This window comes from Lissotriton vulgaris, chromosome 12 (genome assembly GCF_964263255.1).
Source record: "Lissotriton vulgaris chromosome 12, aLisVul1.2, whole genome shotgun sequence".
NCBI classification, from domain to species: Eukaryota; Metazoa; Chordata; class Amphibia; order Caudata; family Salamandridae; genus Lissotriton; species Lissotriton vulgaris.
In genome coordinates, this window is record NC_141700.1 from 781,455,314 (window position 1) to 781,474,728 (window position 19,415).

The window sequence follows — 19,415 nt, forward strand, 5'->3', positions numbered from 1 at the left end:
AACACGTTCCTAAAGCTGAGAGGTGGGAAACATAAATTCAAATGGTGAGAATTAAAAAAGACCCATTATTTTTGGCGCTTAGGCATTAACCCCCATATGCATCAAAGTTATGTTTTGCGAGTCCTTAATAGCGAATTTTAAGGAATCGCTATTAAAGACTCAAAACCGTATGCATATAGGAATCGCAATGTTATTTGCGATTCCTACTGATCCATTATTTGCGATTCACTATTTGCTGATCGCAAATAAGGAATGGCTTTCCCATTCATTAGCGAATCGCAAATGTGCCGCAATGTCAAGGGTGCTAGGGTGTCCAAAGGACACCCTGTTGCACCCCTGAAATGGTAATGTTCACTGGTGTTGCGCACACACATGTCCCAAGGATATGTGTGTGAGTAATATACAACTTAGAAAAATGCACTAAAGTGCAAATTTCTAAGTTTTTGCTTTTTACGTCGTAGTTTGGATTTGCGGTAAATAGCGACCCCAGATTGCGATTTTGCAATCTTGGAATGGTTCATGCATTGCATTTAAGGAATCGCAAATTACGATTCCTTAAATGCAATCGCAATTTGAGAACTCTCAATTATTTGCGAATTCTTAAATTGCGAGTGCATGAACCCTTGATGCATCTCGAATGCCATTTTTGCGGGCGCAAACGGCCGAATTTTGCCCACCGTTTGCGCTCGCAAAAATGCTTGATGCATCTACCTGTAAATCCTAAAGCAGAATTTGAAGGCACTCTCAGCATCACTATATTGCATTCAAAAGAATTAAAAAAAATACAAAACCAATTGCAGGTTCTCTTTGTTATCTGTGTGTTCCTGTAGTGGCGCTGAGAGGATAACTGTATAGTTTTGTAGCTTGGCAGTGGAAGGAAGGAGATGTACAGGGCACCGTTTAAAATGTATTTTTCATCCAAGAGAATAAATAGAGCATCAAACAGTAAACGACACATTCCCCGGGAGATTAAAGAGACTCGCTTAGAGAAAAGCATCGATCTAATGAGAGAGTAAATTGAATTTCCTGGGGAAAGAATTCCTCTTACAATAGATTAAGAAGCGCACTAAGATTAAATGTCTTTCCTTTAAGAGACAATAGCCCTGAGTTTTAATTGGTTCCCTGCTTGAGCAGAGGTCTCGCCACCGCTGGCTCATTTCCCAAAGGAGGAAAGGGTTAGATACAACAGCCTTGCACCCACCCTGCTGCCTTACACCTGCTTGAGCGCAATGAATCTATGTATGTATCTATATGGTATTTCTATAGTGCGAACCTAGCCAAAAGGCAGCGGAGCTCTGCACAGGGTCAAATACCAGCATAAAGTTCATGAGAAGAGGCAGCTGGGGTGTAGACGATTAATGGATTGTGATGTGCTCTGTAAAGGGTGTAACACTGAAGATTCATTCTCAAGAGGGCCCATTAGGAAAGTCCGCCCACCATCCTGACGTAAAACGGGACTGCCCGCCATAAGGGCGGGGGTCCCTTGGGGGCCATTAGGATGCGCCCGCCACACCGGCGGGCGCATCCCGCATTTTTAACATTGCGGCGAGCAGTGCTCTTGTGCCTGTCACGTTGTGCACTTCAATGCACAACGTGACAGGCACCGTGCGGTGACTGTCACGTTGTACAGTGAAGTGCAGGGGGGTACCATAGGTACTCCCCATCTGCACCCCCCAACCCCTAGAGTCCCTGGGGGCCCGCAACGGGCCCCCATAAGACATTCCTGCATGCCTTTCCGTGGCGGTGTTGACACCACGGAAAAGCATGTCCCCGCCTTCACCCTAATATGGATGGCGGTGTCTAACAGACACCGCCACCATATGAAACCCTTTTCTGCCCGGTCAACTCCTTGACCGGGCGGGAAAGCGACGGACGGTCTTTCCGTCCACCACGGTCCCCCCAGCCATTGTAATATGGCGGGGGGAAATGGGTGGCGGGCGGGGAAGGATGTCGGGCGGATTGCCACCGCCCACATGGCGGTGGCGATCTGCCCGATATCCTAATGGGGCCTTAGGTGTGATTGCACTTTGAAACAGTGTTTCCCAAACTATGGATCACGGCCCACTGGTGGGCCTTGAGCTGATTTTTGGTGAGTTATGAAAGTCCAAGCAATAAATAAGGATGCCTTTAAATTCTGTATTTATCTTGTCACATTTGCTGGTCTTCAAAGACAGAGGTCAGATGTCAGGTTATGTCTTCTGATAAATTGAGGTTATCTCTTTTAAAAACATTTTTATTGGGATCGGTGTTTACAAACCCCCTTACTTTGCAGTCAGATAAAGAAAATTAAAGTGAATTATCTGACAATCTTGGTATGTGGAATGTGAAAGGAAAGGCTGTAGGATGTCATTGTTCGTAACACAACAAAATGTAAATACCTGTAAATGAACTGAAGACATTCAGCAGTGAGGAAAGCAAACATGAAGCATCTTGTTTTATGATTCTGAAGTGTGGTGGAAGTGAAGATTTCAATAGGATCAACACAAATCAAGACACTTTACTTGGTGAGGCACAAATGATAAATATTCACTGAAACCTGATTTCCACACATTATCGTTTATGCGCAATATAGTTTTATCAGTAAAACTGTTGTCTGTGCAAATTTAGTGCCAATTTTAATGGAAAATGTGCTGTCTGTAAATGAAATTGCACTACCACACCATGCTTTAGTTATTTTAAAACATTGGCTGCATTATGTTCATTACAACTAGGTGTCTCGAAAGTTTGTAGTTTTAAAAATTGGGGTGTGGTTCTAAGAAGTTTGAGAAGCAACGCTCACGACTCATGAGATGTAGGAAAATATTATCTAAAGTTCAACACATTATTCAACCTCACCCCTTTTCCCCAAACCTGCTCTGGTCTTCCATCTCAACCAACTGTTCCTTTTCTCCTCCTTTTTCCTCCTTCCTCTCAGGCACACTTCACTGCCGAGTGCCGCTTCAAGGAGTGCGTCTTCGAGAACTACTATGTGACGTACTCCAGCACGCTGTACCGCCAACGAGAGTCGGGCCGCTGCTGGTACCTCGGCATCAACAAGGAGGGCCAGGCAATGAAGGGCAACCGGGTGAAGAAGAGTAAGGCCGCGGCTCACTTCTTGCCCAAGCTACTAGAAGGTATCTGAGGACCTCTTCCATATTACCGCTGCTCGCTGGGCTTATCTTTCGATCACGGCATCAAAGCATTCTTATCACTCACACTTCCACCATTCATTTCATGAAGGTCATATGGGAGTAGTCATGGGTCGCAGCTGTGACCTCTAGCTTGCTCCATGTTACTCCTGGCACTTCCGTTGGGGAAACATCCATCACAACGCAACTTTTATGGCGCACTACCATTACAACGCAGGATTTACAATGCCAGTCATTACAACGACTTGCACTGGAGGGTGCTGTAGGATAGGGAATAGTTTAATTTACTATCCAAAACCTTCCCTACTATCCACGGGGACTGGAGTTGGAATAGTAAATTAAACGATTCCACTATCCAGCGCCCCCCAATGCAAGTCGTTGTAACGACTTGCGTTGTAAAACCTGTGTTGTAAAGGCATGCATAGTAAAAGCATGCGTTGTGATGACATACATCCTTCCTTTGCGACCCCATGCCTCAAAGGGGATACAAATCAGCCTCCTATGAGGCCAGCAGTTGCAAAAGAAGTGCCAGGAGTAGCAGGGAGAAAGCTAGAGGTCACAGCTGCGACCCCTGCCTACTCCCAATTGACATCAATGATCATTTCTGATCTGGTGTGACAAGCTCCAACGACATAACTTCATCTCCTGTCAGACCCACATGCTCCACCATTTACAGACGCTGTTCATCACATGCCAGAATGGCGTCAAATATGATATCTCAACACTGCTGTGTTTACATGCAAAATGCAAAGCAGGCATCCATTAAAAAAAAACTCAACACTGATCAGGTTAATGCAAAGTTTACTTAAGGAAGATCCGGGCAATTTCTAGATAAGGCAGTGATATGATAAATAGAAGAAAAAAGGTGGCAGCAACAAATATGTCTTGATGGTGGTGGGTTGAGTGGCCAACTTTATGAGGACGGGCCTTAATGGACCACCGCCATCCTTTCAGGGCCTTCGTAAGTGCCCTGGAAGTTGACAGGATCGGACATATTTATAAGGAAATTGCAGAGTGCGGTGCTGCAAAATCTGCCGCAGGTCTGCGCTCCGCCATTTCCAAAACACAGGAATGTGCCGTATTTTCAACAATACGGCGCACCCCTGTGTTATCCCTAAAAATATCTGCCTAGCGCCAACACAGACACCCTTACCCCATAGTGCAAGGGTGCTCGCGTTGCAGGGACTGATTGTTTATATTCAGGAAGGTTTCTCTTCCTGCACATAAACAATCCATAATGGCAACTTGTTACTTCTACGTGGGCTGGTTTCTGCAAACACACATAGCCAATCCTCATTATTTACTGATTGTGTTTGAGCAGGAAGGGGCACCGTCCTGCACATAAACAATCATTCATGGCGTTTAGCTCTTTCTATGTGTGCCGCACAAGGCAGCGCACAAAGAAAAAGCAAAAACAAGAAGAAATAAAGGTATTTCCCCTCGTTGTGTCATTCTAACGCCTGCTATTGCCTGGCGTGAGTTTTTGACGCGGCCTCAGATTTATAGATCCTTGTAAATCTGGAGCAGCGTCACAAAGCAATGGGGTGGCGGTGGAACGTCCACAGCAACGCCGATTGCATGCCCCTTTCACGCAGATACCTGTGTGAAAGGGTCTCATATTTACAAAGCAGTTTTAAGCCACAAAAAGAGTCTTAACACCAAGTTATAAATATGGTACAGGATATTACATCACCAGAACATCGGTAAAAGTGACGTTACATTGGCGCAATCCACTTGTAAATATGCTCCAATGTGTGCTTACCGGAGCCAAAGAAATGTACAGCATAACATGGTCGGCTTGTGATTGTATTGTACAGCTTATAGGCAGGGCCACTGGTATTTTGTGATTGTGCAATATTCGCATAATTGAAGTTTTGCCACATTTGCCACATACTCTTCCCATTATCTTCAGATTTTAACAAAACAATTGTTTTTAGCTCAAACAGTTCAAAAGTTACTAAACATGCAGCGACAAATTATGCAGTGCAGTGCAGTGGAAGCTCCTGTGCACAACTGGACTGGTCACCTTTTTGTTGCTTTTTGCTATATTTGGGTGTTAAATGGGTACTAATGAGGTGAAACCTATGCCCAGACAGTGTTTTCAAGATTAAAAATGACAAAATAATGAAGTAATACTTTTACAAAATGTTCCACATTATGCCACATGATTTGCCTTTTCTTGCTGCATAAATTACTCAACACTGTTGCTTTATTTGGCCCTCTCCTGCCACCCAATTCCAGTGACTCTCCTTATAGGTAAGGGCAGATTATCCAGCTGTGAATTAGAGATGCGCTGTCACTGGCTATTGGCCCTCCACCTACATTGCGTTAATGCACAACTTGTGAATCTGAGCAATATCACCATTGCGTCACCAAAGAATTAGGAATTTAGTAGTACTTCACCAAATGTATGGCACTCTGAAGTGAAGTAAGTAGATATGTTATAAGAGGAATAAATTAAACAGAAATAAATTATACATTCTCACATATCTCTTATTTAGACGATTTGAATTCCCAGTGTGCAGATGTGTTTTGTATACTAAATTAATCTTCCTTCCATCAATGCAAAAATATTAAAAACAATAAACAAACACAAATCGGGAGAGAACATATCTAGCTGCAAATTCCTTACCTTAGAATATTCCCCAGGCATCAGACTGGATCCAGAAAATCTTAACCAGTACCTCTGCGTGTCCGTAGGTGATGCCAATCGACTCCACGTCGGGAGCATCCATGCCAGATGTGACGTGTGTTGTGCCTATATAGGCAAGACCCCAGCACGCTGACATCAGTTCCTTTACATGACTCTTTCTGTGCCAGAAGCACAGAGCTACCTCAGAAGGCTGGTTGACCAGTATGCAGAAACTAAAGACCTACAGGAACGTTTTTAGGTAGTTAGACCGGTTCGCAGAAACGAGAGGCTGGGAGGGTCAATAAGGAATTTGCGACTAGAATCTCTCCCAGATAAGGCATTACCAAATGCACGTAGCTTGTTCATCTTATAAGAGAATACTAGCCACAGATTTCTTACCTTAGAATAGATACTAAAACAATACCTCTACAGAGGTGAGTTGGCAAACTGATTCAGACCAAAAACATTCTGGTGGATCGAGCGAGCAACGTGCCTGTGACAACAGACCTGAGTGTCAAGGCAGTAGAGTTTAGTGAATGTGTGCAAGGATGCCCTCATCTCAGCCTGATAGATGTATAGGACAGGGACTCTGAGCTAACGCAGTGGTTGCAGCTTTTGCTCCGGTGGAATGAGCCCGTAAGCCCTCAGGGGGTTGCTTTTGGCCAATGAGAAGCAGCTCTTAATGTAGGGTACAATCCATCTGGAGATGGTCCTTTTCTGCACTGCTTTCCTCTTTTTTGCTCCAGTGAATCCAACAAAGAGCTGATATTCCACCTGGTGTTGTCTGGTGCGATCGATGCAGAAAGACAACTCTCTTTTTGGGTCCAAGCAATGGAGTCTCTCATCCTCCTTGGAAGGGTGAGGCGGAGCAAAGAAGTTTAGGCAGCTTGATGCTTGGGCCAACATGGAAAGGTGTGAACACCTTTGGCAAAAAAGATGCACAGATGTGGAGAACCAGTTTGTTTTGGACAAAGCTGGTGTACGGAGGGAGAACAGAATGCGCATGCTACTCACTGATCCTCCTGGGCCGAAGTGATGGCCACCAAGAAGTCTTGATCATCAGAAGTCTTAGGAGGCAACTATGCATGGGTGCAAAGGGTGAACATGTTAAGAATGTTAACTTAAAATCAAATTACGGTCCCACAGGGCATAACAAAAGATTTGTGGGCAAACCTATGTGGAAGACGATTTAGGAAACGTGTCACAATAAGTGACTTGAAGGGTTGATAGAGCAACCGAAAAAAAACCTGAGTTGGACGAAAGATACCCCTTAACTGTTCTCAGAGCAAGGCCTTGCTGGGCTAATGACAAAACAAAGAGGATAACCTTGATTTTAAGGGCACCAAGCCACAAACTTGTCCCAACAGCGGGTGTATACTGTCATTGTGGAGCGACACGAGGCTGCCAAGATGACCTCACAGAATACGGGGGAAGGTTTGAAGACTCTCAACTGCCACAATTCAATCTCCATGCATGAAGTTGGAGCGTGTGCAGTATCCTGCCCTGTTGCTGCAACAGTCATATGTAATAGAACATCGATGCAGAGGAATTAATATATTGCTTTTATTTCATCATAGGGAGAAACTTAATTACCCTAGTTTTAGTCTTTTAATCCTACAACAAATATATTGCTTAAGTATATAGAAGGCACACATACACAATGGGACCGATCTTCAAACAAACATAATGACATTAAATAACATAAAGAAACATACAAAAGTACATAGAAAATAAATATACAAGACAATAATGCAATCAAATTTCTGTTGCAAATACCCTAAAATACTTATTTCTTTAGCTAGTGTCTACCCTTCTATTCTGGGCAGTACACTCAGGGGTACTCAAAATGTGCACGGAAGCAAAAGTGCCTCTTGTGTAGCTCTCATGTATCACAAGAAAGTCTTTTTTATAAATCATTCATTATTGATTAAATGAAGACTCCCCCACAGTAAATGTTGCTGCAACAGGAGATCCTCCAGAAGGGGCAGCCTGACTGGAGGACCGAGGCTTACGCTCAGGAGTTCGGGATACCATATCTCCGTGCTCAATCTGGAGTCACAAGGATCACTGTCTGTCCTGCTCTTCCTCGGGACTTGGGGCAGGAGTGGTATCGGCGGGAAGGCATACAGGAGTCTCGAGCTCCACTTCAGGTTGAAAAGTCTCTCCAAGTGAGAGCCGCCTTTGAAACTTCAATGCTCAGAAGTGCTGACATTGCACGTTCTCGGCTGTGGTGAATAGATCGAACCAACGTTCTCTCCAGTCATGTGCAGAGACACAGAGCCCACTGGCACGTGGACCACAACCACATCTTGTCCTGTTTGTTGCAGTACCACGTGGCGGTGATGTTGTCCAAGAGCAGCTGAACCATCCTCCCCTTGACGATTGGAAAGGAGGCTTTCAATGCCAAGCGAATCGCTCTCAGCTCCAGCAAGCTGATGTGGAGCTGAGATCCCACCAGAGACCAAAGTCCTCTGATCTCTTCCTCTCCCAAGAAGCCGCCCCAACCCCAGAGGGAAATATCTGTCACCACCGTGAGATCTTGGTGGGGCAGGGAGAGGGGTCTGCTGCTGATCCAATCGTGGTTCGTTAGCCACCAGTATAAATCTTTTGCTGTTGTTATTGTTAACTGAGATTTATAAAGCACATGTTCACCGACAGATCTCCTAGCCCCATGAGAGAGAGTCTGAACCTCACCATGATCAGCATGTGCATCCACAGGACTTGGCCTAGGTTGTGCCCCAGGCTTCAGTAAAAAGAAGCGTCTTAAGATTTTTCCTAAATGGAAGGAGGATGGGTTCCCGACGAAGGCTTTCTGGCAGTCCATTCCACAGTTGCGCGATCACTATGGAAAAAAGGCTCTGCCCCGTTTGGAGTCGTATTGAAGCGAGGGCAGGCCAAGAGGCCTGCATCGGACGAGCGGAGGGTACGTCCTGGCACATCGTTTTTGAGGCTCTCCTTAATGTACACTGGGGCCCAGCTGTGGATAGCTTTGGGGGCTATGCAGGGACCTTTAAACCTGGCTCTTTGTTTGATAGGGAGCCAGTGCAGCTGCTGCAGTAGGGGGGATTGGCATGTGCCCGTCTTGGTAGCCTGAAGATCAATCTATCTGTGTCGTTCGTGGCCACTTGGAGTTTAGTCAGCAACTCAGGGAGGCCAATGTACAGAGAGTTGCCCTTATCCAGCCGTGACACAATCATTGCCGACACGGCCATCCATAGTGCAGTAAATAGGAGGAGAGGGGCAAGTCTCCGCAGCTGTCTCAGTAAGCCCGCACATGTCCCTGCCATGGTGGACACCTGGTTCCCTCCAATATCTAGGCCAGGTTGGGGAGATTTCCCTGATGCTGCACCCACTGGGACTTCAGGTCCCACTGCAGAGCCTGCATACACCAGCAGGCATGCTTTACCAATAGGATGCAGAAGGCCAGGAGACCCAGCAGCCTCAGATTCAGTCTCACCAAAATGCAAGATAGAGGTTGTCTGGAACATTGGTATCATAGACTGAATGTCATGGACCTTCCCCTCTGGGGAATAGGTGCAGATTTGCACTGTGTTCAGATATAAAACTCTGCAAATAAAATAAATAAATGGCTCAGCTGAAAGGAAGTCAGGTGTAACTTTTGCAGGTTGATAGTGAATCCCAGCAAATGTAGGAGGTCCACTGTAGTCTGGAGGTGGGTGGCGACTACCGAGGGCTATCCTGCCTTCAACAGCCAGTTGTCGAGATAGGGGAATACTGGAACCCTATACCTCCCCATACGGTCTGTAACCACCACCATCACTTTCATGAACACCTGTAAGGTGATGGTAATGCCAAAGGGAGCACAGCAAACTGAAAGTGCCTGTGGCCCACCATGAACCACATGTAATGTCTGTGGGCTAGCAGGATGGGTATATGGAAATACGTGTCCTGAAAATCCAGTACTACCATCTAGTCTTCCAGGTACAGGGAAGACAGGACCTGAACAAACGTGAACGTTTTGAATTTTTCTTTCTTCAATAGTGAAGAGGGCACAAATCTAGATTAGTGCAGCTGCCTCCTTTCTTGTTTGGCACCAGAAGTACTGTGAATAACAACCACAACCTACTTCTGATGCCGGCACCCTCTCTTTGGGCCTTTCGGCCAAAAGAGCCTTCCTGATGGGACAAGGAGGGATTATCCTCTGTCAGCCAATCTGAGGACCGTGGCATGGGTTGTGGGGTTTTCGTGAATGGAAGGGCATAACCCCGCTGAACAATTTGGAGCACCCACTTGTCCGAAGTTATGGACTGCCAACAGGGCAATCAGTGCTGGACACTGCTGCCAATCATTTGCCTGTGATGGTACAAGGGTTTGTTAAAGAGGTTTGGAAGCTGCAGCTTCAAGGGGGTGGCGGCCTGGGCAGATCTCTAACTTTCGGTCCTCAAGACCAGTGGGAGCCGTGACCATGAAAGGCCTTGTGAGCCTGCTGGTAATGGTGGCTGTGTGGAAATGGACGTGACTGCTAGCCCCTACCATAGCCCCGGAAGGCAGAATGATATTGGCGAGGGTCCTTGTTGGTGCCCAATGTCAGGTGAGTACCATCAAAGGGCATGTCCATGAGGGTTATTTCAACATCCCCTGTGAAGCCAGTTGACTTCAGCCAGGCTTGGCGGCAGAGTGCCACAGATGAAGAAATCGCTCTATCCAGCAAGTCTGCCATGTCCAGTCCACAGTCTATCGGTAACTTTGTTGCATCGCTGCCATTGGCAACAGCCTGGGTCAGGATGTCTCAGGTCCCCTCCGAGACCATGTGTTCTTTACTGAATCCCACACTGTAAGGGTGTACCGTCCCAAGAGGTGCACATAGTGATCACAAACCGCAGTGCAAGGCTGGTGAAAGAGAAAATACTCTTACCAAAGGTGTCCATTCTCTAGGATTCTCTATCAGGGGCGCAATTGTCCCTTGCAAAGGAGTGCCTGTGCATGGCTGTCCCAGGCCTCAAGCACAACGTCAGTGAGGGCTTCATTAAAGGGGAAAAGGTTTCTGTGGGGACTATCCCGGGTTAAGGCAGCTCTGTGTACAGAGGACAGGTAAAGGTCGAAGGCCCTTAGCCGCCCTCCGCACCACCAGGGCATAAGAAGCTCCTTCCTTCGTAGCCATGCTAGGAGAGACCAGGTCAGTGTCTGGCGAGGTGTTCAGACAACATACAACAGCTAGTTCCTCATACTGGGTATCCTCAGCCAAGGGCTCCTTAATGGGGGCAGGATAACCATAGAGTTTCCAAGATCTGCCCCAAGCATATTCCTCACAGGGCCTATCAAAAAATAGAGACGCTGTCTCTGACCCGGAGGGTCTTGGCCATCGGCGTTGGATGACAGGAATGGCAATGAAGTCAGTGTAACCGAGGGGCATGGTGCCACCGGGAATGGTTCCACTGAACCGGGCTCTGGTGGAGATTGTGAATTTGGGACTGGAGCCAGCCTGGATCCAGGAATGGATCCAAAGTGCCCGACTGGCACCAAGGGTGAACCTGCTGGTGGGAATCCAGTTGAGGCAGCTTCTGAACCTATGGCACCAAAGGAGCTCCAGAGTGGTCCACTCACCCATAGATGTGATCTATAGCCTCATAGAATTCTTTCAATTGGGTGAGCTACTCCACCTTTGGGAAATTCTGGGATGCACGAGGCCTAGACTAGTAGCTTTGTTCCTGCGCTTAGTCTGATGACTACAACCAGTGCAGCGAAGTTGAAGAAAGCTTCAACTTCTTGGTCTTCTTCATATTGTAGGACTTACCCGATGAAGATTCCGACCTTGACGCTGACCTTCCACATGACCGAGACCTGGAGCGGTCCAGATTTGTCCGGTGCCAATAAACCAGGACCTTCCATGCACGCTCCTGGACCGCTTTGGGGTTAATCTTACTGCAGTCAGGGCAAGCCTTTAGAGTTGTGGTCCGGCTTCAGCCACGTAAAGCAAACCAGGTGGGTGTCTCTCACAGACATCTTCCTGTAGCAGGATCCCCAGGGTTTAAAACCCACAGGTTTCTTAAGGAACATCCTTGAGGCACTCTGGGAGCACAACTGCTTAAAAAGGTGTTTAGAAAAAGATGGTGGAAAAAATGGCTGAAGTAGCCCTTCCCCATCTGAGCTGATGGTGCAGAAAGAAAAGAACTGATGACAGTTTATTGGGGTAGTGCCTATATAGGCACCGTGCATGTCACATCCGACGTGGACGATGTTGATGTGGAGCTGATTGTCGCCACCTACCGGCGCGCAGAGGTACTGCTCAAGATTTTCCACATTAATTTGGATGCCTTGGGAATATTCTAAGTGAAGGAATCTGCAGGTAGAAGTCTCTGAAATTAACATTTTCAAAAACAGAGCCAAAAGGTGAGGTTGGTGAATATCAATACACAGTATTTTCCTGATATTCCATGGCAATCGTAGGTGAATAAATATTTTAATCACAGACGTGTGTGCGAAAATATGTTGTTCTGTGGAGAGAGTCATTTATTAAATTGCTATCCATTTCCTGTTACACAAATACTCGAAATGTAGAACATATGTCTGCAAAATCACACCTTTTATTAGTGATAACAGCAGAAAGGTCAACAGGATGGGGACAAAGGCAGACTGTCCTATAACGGAGTCATGTGGTTTATGCCATGGTGGTGCCTTCCAAAGTCAAGTGGGGCAAGGGAAGAGTTTGTTATGTCAGGTCTAGCTGAAGGCTACTCATCTCATACCTGCAGAGTCCAGAAAATCTAATATCAGCATAATTAGGACAGTAACTTTCGTTGTTCACATGGCTCCACATTCACTCTGTTATAGAGCCGGAATATTGAGGATGAAAGTTTGAGTGGTCGCAGTGTTGTGACCAAAATATTTACAGGTAAGTATATATAGTTTTTTTATTCTTGATGCCAACTATGTGTACCCTGTTGATATATATCTCTCTCTATATATATATATATATATATATATATATATCTTTATATAGCTTCAAGATACATAGACATAAAGTTAAGAGTACTTACCTGTATGGACTCACCTACTCGATATTTTGGCTTTTTGATATTTTTGTCATGATATTGTGACCACTCGATAGTTCATCCCATATATTCTGTTCTACAAACTCCCCTCTAAATTTGGTTCATACATTTATTGGCGGTCCACTTTTCATAGAGATATTGCTTCACTATCATTGAGGACTTCAAATCAATATTCCACAAACATCTGATTCCAAGAAATATAAGGGAGAGGCAACTGTGCTGTATATTGGGTTTTTTCTTCCATATCATGAAAAAGACTGAGGGGCATACTTACGAGCCCCTTTGCGTCGTTCGTGCCCCACGCAATGTGGTGCAAGAACGACGCAATTAAAAAATGAAATCTTGAGTAAAAATCTCGAACTGATTTGTCACTTTGACACCCTGCCACCCTTCAGTGTCCCCCCTTTTACCGAATCAGTATTTACAGATTCGGTAATTCCAATTCATTCCTATGGGCCTTAAGGCCCATAGGAATGAATGGGGAATACCGAATCGGTAAATACCGATTCGGTATTTACCAAATTTTACAGATTCGGTAACATTTACCGAATAGATACCTACATAGCATTTACCGATTCTAAAATACCGAATCGGTATAATTCGGTATTTTAGAATCGGTAAATGCTGATTATCTACATCTGGCCCTTTATTTCTTCTCGTTACTTCCTCTTTCTGTGTGTGCTGCATTCTGCAGCACACGCAGATAGAGGGATTTGTCTTTTAGGATTGTTTTTCTGCAGGAAAGTGCTCCTTCCTGCATGCAACACGGGCACCCTTGCACCATGATGCAGGGGTACCTGTGTTGGTTCTAGGCAGCCACAACTGCGCTAGTGCAGAGGAAAAGGCGGGAACATGTTGCATTCTTTTAAATACGTCATGTTTCTGCCCTTTCCCAGTCATGCAGCACGGCAATGTGACTTGGCGCGCTGCAGGACTTTTTTGTAAATATGCCCCTGAAATCACAAGTGTGTGCTAAAAATTTAAGAAAATTGACACTGGCCGAAACTAACCTTTTACCTGTGAGAGGTAGTAATATATTTTGAAGGTTAGACAAAACTAGTGCAGAGGAAAGAGTGCAACACCTTTTTATGTCCATTATAAGCCACTTCCTAAAATATGATGGGATGGATTCTGTAGCCCACTCTACATACACGATAGAAGATGTCCCCCCTCCCCCCTCCACCCTCTCCCCGTCCCCCCGACACAAGATACTTATCTCTCATTTGCCAATCTGTTGTTTCTTGCCCTTTACGAGTCCCTGTATTACTTGATCTGTAAATCTCTTCTGCTGGTTTGTGCCAAAATGTTATAAAAGCCTGGCCATCGGATACTATATTGGGTATTTAGGCAAACTGTTTTCTCTATGAATTTGTTTCTATCTGAAGTAGGAAGCTGTGCGGTCAATAAACCACTTTCTACTTAATTTATTGGTCAAAGTCGCTACAACAGAGTATTATTTTTGAACTGGCACACTAGCAAAAACAATTTTACAAAAATAAAAATAGAAATGCATAATATGAACACCTAAATGTCAGTGCCTTCACTGTACCCTCCTCATACATGTGCATGCTGGCCGACGCCATACAGTTTTTGTGGAACTCCATCAGTTGCTCTTTCATCTCTTGCACCCACAATATTATGCCCTCTTCATACTGTCAGAACTGTGTTTCTGCTAGGAAGTGACTGTCTGTCTCTTGCCTCCACAGTGGCGATGTACCGGGATCCCACGCTTCACAATATCGTCGACAAGGCACAGGGGCCGAAGATTTCCAAAGTGACAAGTGTCCCGACACACCTCAAGGCCAACGCCAAGAAAGGCTCTACAAAGGCAGAAGCCACGTAGCCTAGGGACGAGGAGGTGGAATCAAACCTGCCTGCAAGCTACTGACCCCTGAAGAATACAGGGCAGTAAACAAACTGTACTGAAACAGTGGGACGTATTCAAAGTAATAATCAGAGGCCTCATGTCTAAGAAATGGGGAGAAAAGGAAGGGGGAGGATGGGAAAGGAGGGAAGAAGATGAGACCAGAGAAGACAAGAACGGATCGAGAGTGAGAGGGGAAGAAAAAAGTGGAAACACCTGTGAAAACAGATTAAGGAAGGAAATTAGTGAAAAAGCAGTAATTCATAAAAAAGAGAGGATTAGTGAACGGACAGTGTGAGGGAAGGAGAAGTAAAGGAAAGTATAGACTTAAAGTCAAAGAGAAAGAAGACAGTAAAATAAAACATGTTCCCAACAGGAATTTTTTTTTATAGAAGCAACAGTCCCTTCAATGGACAAGGGTTGATTAACAAAAATCATTTTTGGGAATTCAAATCCCGGGATGGAAGTCAGTGTTCCCTAGCAGGCTAGCATCACTGCTTTTGAAGCCAATGAGAAGGGGGTATGCCAATTGTGATGTACTTTATTAACCAGGTCGTTTTGTGACCCTCCCTTTGAATGTACAATTTGTCAGGTGACCTCCTCGTACACAGGCTGGATCACAAATATGGGTGGGCGGTAAACTCCGCTCCATCGGCGGAGTTCGTGGTGTTTTGGCCACTCAGCACTCCGCATGGAGCGCGGAGTTTGGCAAAAATCTCCGCCAACTGCTGCTAGGCGATTTTTCTTGCACACGGCTTGCCAGCATTAAGTTAGCAAACACGAGCGAGGAAAAAACAAGCACTAGACAGCCTCCCAGCGAGATTTCTTAATGCAGGCGGCTACAGCAGATTGCTACCACTCTTTGAAAAAGTTGCCGCGTGTTTAGGAGGCTGCCGCTCAAGTAGAAAAACTACTTGAGCGGCAGAAAGAAGCAGCATCCTCTGGTAGCCGTGTGGGGCAGTTTGTGCCGGTTTAACAGCGTAGAAAAAGCTCCCTGTGCTAAAAATTAGTGCGAGTAGCACGACGGGCCGGATATCCGCCGCTTGCATAACTCTACGTATGTTTGCAGGGTTTTTAGGTAACTCTGTGGAATTCCGCAGAGTAAAACTCTGCAGGTTCCGTTCATCCCTCAGCACAAATTGTTTTCACCTAACTGTATTATGTGCGCAGCCCTAGCTTAAGAACAGGAATAGAACATCAGGGCCTATTTTCTAAATGTTCATGTTACTACATTTGACTTTCACCAGTTTGATTAGAGATTCCTAGCAGTGGTTTCTAAATTGCATCTTTTCAGTTGGGCATTTTCCCTGCTCCTCATGAGGCTAACAGTAACGTCTTGGAGACTATTTTCAGGTGACTGTGAACCCTAGAACGGCTGTAAACACTGCAAAACACACTGCATTTGCGCAACACTCTATTACAAATGGCGTAATACCGCATTTTAGGACTGGAAGACACGCTGGTAGTATTTTCGCTCACAGAAGTCTGAAAAAGTCATGGAAACTGCATTTCTGCAAGTTGTTCCACCTTGATGTGTGCAAAAAGTAAAATCCACAGTAATACTCGACTTCGTGAATACCGCGAAGCAATTGCTCATTCAGCGGTATTACAAATGATTCACCTGACACTCTTTAATGAGGGTCTGAGCCAAGAGGGACAGAGCTGTGTTCATCTGGAAACTTCAGAAATGGCTGCCTTTTGAGGCCTACATGGCAGCAGCCTTGGTGATGAGTTTGTCTAGAGATACTTACCTGCCTTCAGTCTTGGTATATGTCATAAATGCAGAAGTGTGAGAATAATTCCCAGGCATTCTCTGAGTGCCCTCTCACACTGGCGTTGTTGTCGGCAGCCTTTAGTAGACGCTACAGTTCAAAGGGGAGAAAAGGTGCCTGGCAAAAAGGGCCCGTAATGTGTAGTGCAGGCAAGAAGAAGATTGTGTGTCATTGCTGCTGGCGCATAGCGCAAGGAGGAAAGGGCTTGTGTGTCAGTGTGGGCTGTGGAACTGGCAGGAAGTAGCTTGTCAAGTCAAGTCAAGTCAAAGAATTTATATAGCGCTCTACATACCCAGAGGGTCTCAAGGCGCTTGGGGAGGGGAGGGGAATTACTTGTCAAATATCCACGTTTTAAGTTGCTTTCTGAATGCTAGGTGATTCTGAGTAAGACGAAGGTGAGTGGGAAGGGAGTTCCAGGTTTTAGCTGGCAGGTAGGAGAAGGATCTACCTCCCATGGTGGATTTGTTGATGCGGGGTACAGTGGCAAGGGCTTGGTTGGATGATCGTAGCTGGCGGGAGGGGGAGTAGAAGGACAGTCGTGTGTTGAGGCATTCTGGTCCGATTTCGTAGAGTGCTTTGTGTGCGTGGGTTAGGAGACGGAAGGTGATCCTCTTGTTGACGGGTAGCCAGTGGAGGTTTTTCAGGTGACCAGAGATATGTTCTTTACGCGGGATGTCTAATATGAGCCTGGCTGAGGCGTTTTGGATTCGTTGGAGTTTTTTCTGGAGTTTAGCGGTAGTGCCGGCGTAGAGGGTGTTTCCGTAGTCCAGTCGGCTCGTGACCAGGGCGTGGGTGACCGTTTTCCTAGTTTCGGTGGGGATCCAACGAAATGTTTTTTTGAGCATGCGAAGAATGTTGAAGCAGGATGAAGAGACGGCGTTGACTTGTTTGTACATTGAGAGTGAGGAATCCAGGATGACGCCCAAGGTTCCGTGCGTGGTCTGTCGGGATGGGTGCTTTCCCAAGGGCTTCTGGCCACCAAGAATCGTCCCATGCAGAGGGGGGGGTACCTAAGATAAGGACTTCTGTTTTGTCAGAGTTCAGTTTCAGACGGCTATGTTTCATCCATTCGGCAACTTCTTTCATTCCTTCGTGTAGGTTAGTTTTGGCGGTGTGAGGGTCATTGGTGAGTGATAGGATCAGTTGAGTGTCGTCCGCGTAGGAGATGATGTTGAGGTTGTGTTGGCGTGCGATGGTTGCGAGGGGGCTCATGTATACGTTGAAAAGGGTGGGGCTGAGTGAAGATCCTTGTGGGACGCCGCAGATGACTTCAGTGGCCTCTGACTTGAATGGTGGAAGGCGGACTCTCTGGGTTCTTCCGGTGAGGAACGAGGTGATCCATTCTAGTGCTTTTCCTTGGATTCCGATGTTTCTGAGGCGCTGTAGAAGGGTGTTGTGGCAGACTGTGTCGAAGGCTGCGGAGAGGTCGAGGAGGATGAGGGCGACTGTGTCTCCGTTGTCCAGTAGGGTTCGAATGTCATCTGTTGCTGCGATGAGGGCGGTTTCAGTGCTGTGTTTGGCTCGGAAGCCGGACTGTGAGGAGTCGAGGGAGTTGTTGGCTTCGAGGAAGGCGGCGAGCTAGTTGTTGACGGCTTTCTCGATGACTTTGGCCGGGAATGGAAGGAGCGAGATGGGACGGTAGTTTTTGAGTTCGGTGGGGTCCGCTGTGGGTTTTTTCAGAAGGGCGCTGAGTTCTGCGTGTTTCCAGCTTTCCGGGAAGGTGGCGGAGTTGAGGGAGCAGTTGATGACGTCTCTGAGGTGCGGTGCTATGATGGAGTCTGCTTTGTTGAAGATGTGGTGAGGGCATGGGTCTGTGGGGGATCCTGAGTGGATGGAGTTCATCAGGTGGATAGTGTCCTCAGTGGAGATTGGGTTCCAATCATTAAGGGTGTTCGAGGGTGGTGAAGGTCCAGCGGATGGTTGGGTGGAATGGTCTCCGGGTTGGTTGTCGAAGCTGTTGTGGATGTCTGCAATTTTGTTGTGGAAGAATGAGGCTAGGGAGTCGCAGAGGGCTTGAGAGGAGGTGATGTCGTTGGAGTTGGCCGAGGGGTTGGTGAATTCCTTGACGATGTTGAAAAGTTCCTTGCTGTTGTGGGCGTTGCTATCTAGTCGGTCCTTGAAGGCGGTTTGCTTGGCTTTTCGGATCAGTTGGTGGTGTGTGCGAGTGGCGTTTTTGAAGGCTTCCTTGGTGCTGGTGGTTGGGTCTTTTTTCCAGGCTTTCTCCGGGGAGCGGCAAAGTTTCTTGGATTTCTTAAGATCATCGTTGAACCAGGAGGCTTTCTTGCTGCCAAGTTTGATTTGTCGTTTTTTCAGGGGTGCTAGCATGTCGGCGCTGTTGGATAACCATAGGGTGAGGTTGGTGGCGGCTTGGTCGGGGTTTGAGGAGAGGGCGGGGGGCTTTTGAAGAAGCGATGAGGAGATCTGGTCGATGGTGATTTTGTTCCAGTTTCTTTGCAGAGTAGGTTGGGGGTGGTTGTTGGGTTTGGGCTTGTTGTAGGTAAAATGGACGCAGCTGTGGTCAGTCCAGAGGAGAGCCGTAGTGTGGCTAAAGGAGACATGGTTGCTGGAGGTGAAGATAGGGTCGAGTGTGTGACCTGCGATGTGGGTGGGGGAAGTGACTAGTTGTTTAAGTCCGAGGTTGGCGAGGTTGTCTAAGAGGGTGGTGGTGTTGCGGTTGTTGTTCTTTTCAAGGTGAAAATTGAGGTCTCCCAGAAGGATGTAATCTTTGGAGGGGAGGGCGTGTGGAGTGATGAAATCCGTGATGTCTTCACTAAATTGTGCGCGGGGTCCTGGAGGTCTGTAAAGGAGGGTGCCTCTGAGTGTGGTTTTGGGGTCGGTGTGAATCTGGAAGTGAAGGTGTTCAGAGTTGGCGAGATTGACGTCAGAGCTGGTTGAGATGTGGATGGATTTTTTGTGGACGATAGCGATTCCTCCTCCTGTGTGGCCGGTACGGTCCTTGCGTATGATCTTATAGTCTTCTGGGATGGCAATGGTGATGTCTGGGGC

General features: G+C 46.5%; 1 protein-coding gene across 1 annotated transcript in view; it reads left to right on the forward strand.

Annotated features, from left to right (window-relative positions):
* FGF11 (fibroblast growth factor 11) overlaps positions 1–15,448 on the forward strand; it is a 369,209-nt gene extending 353,761 nt beyond the window's left edge. The window contains exons 4-5 of the mRNA XM_086946625.1: positions 2,915–3,113; positions 14,480–15,448. Of these exons, the coding sequence (XP_086802751.1) occupies positions 2,915–3,113; positions 14,480–14,616 (336 nt within the window). The 3' untranslated portion in view covers positions 14,617–15,448. The remainder of the gene's footprint in view (positions 1–2,914; positions 3,114–14,479) is intronic.
* The last annotated feature ends 3,967 nt before the right edge of the window (positions 15,449–19,415 follow it).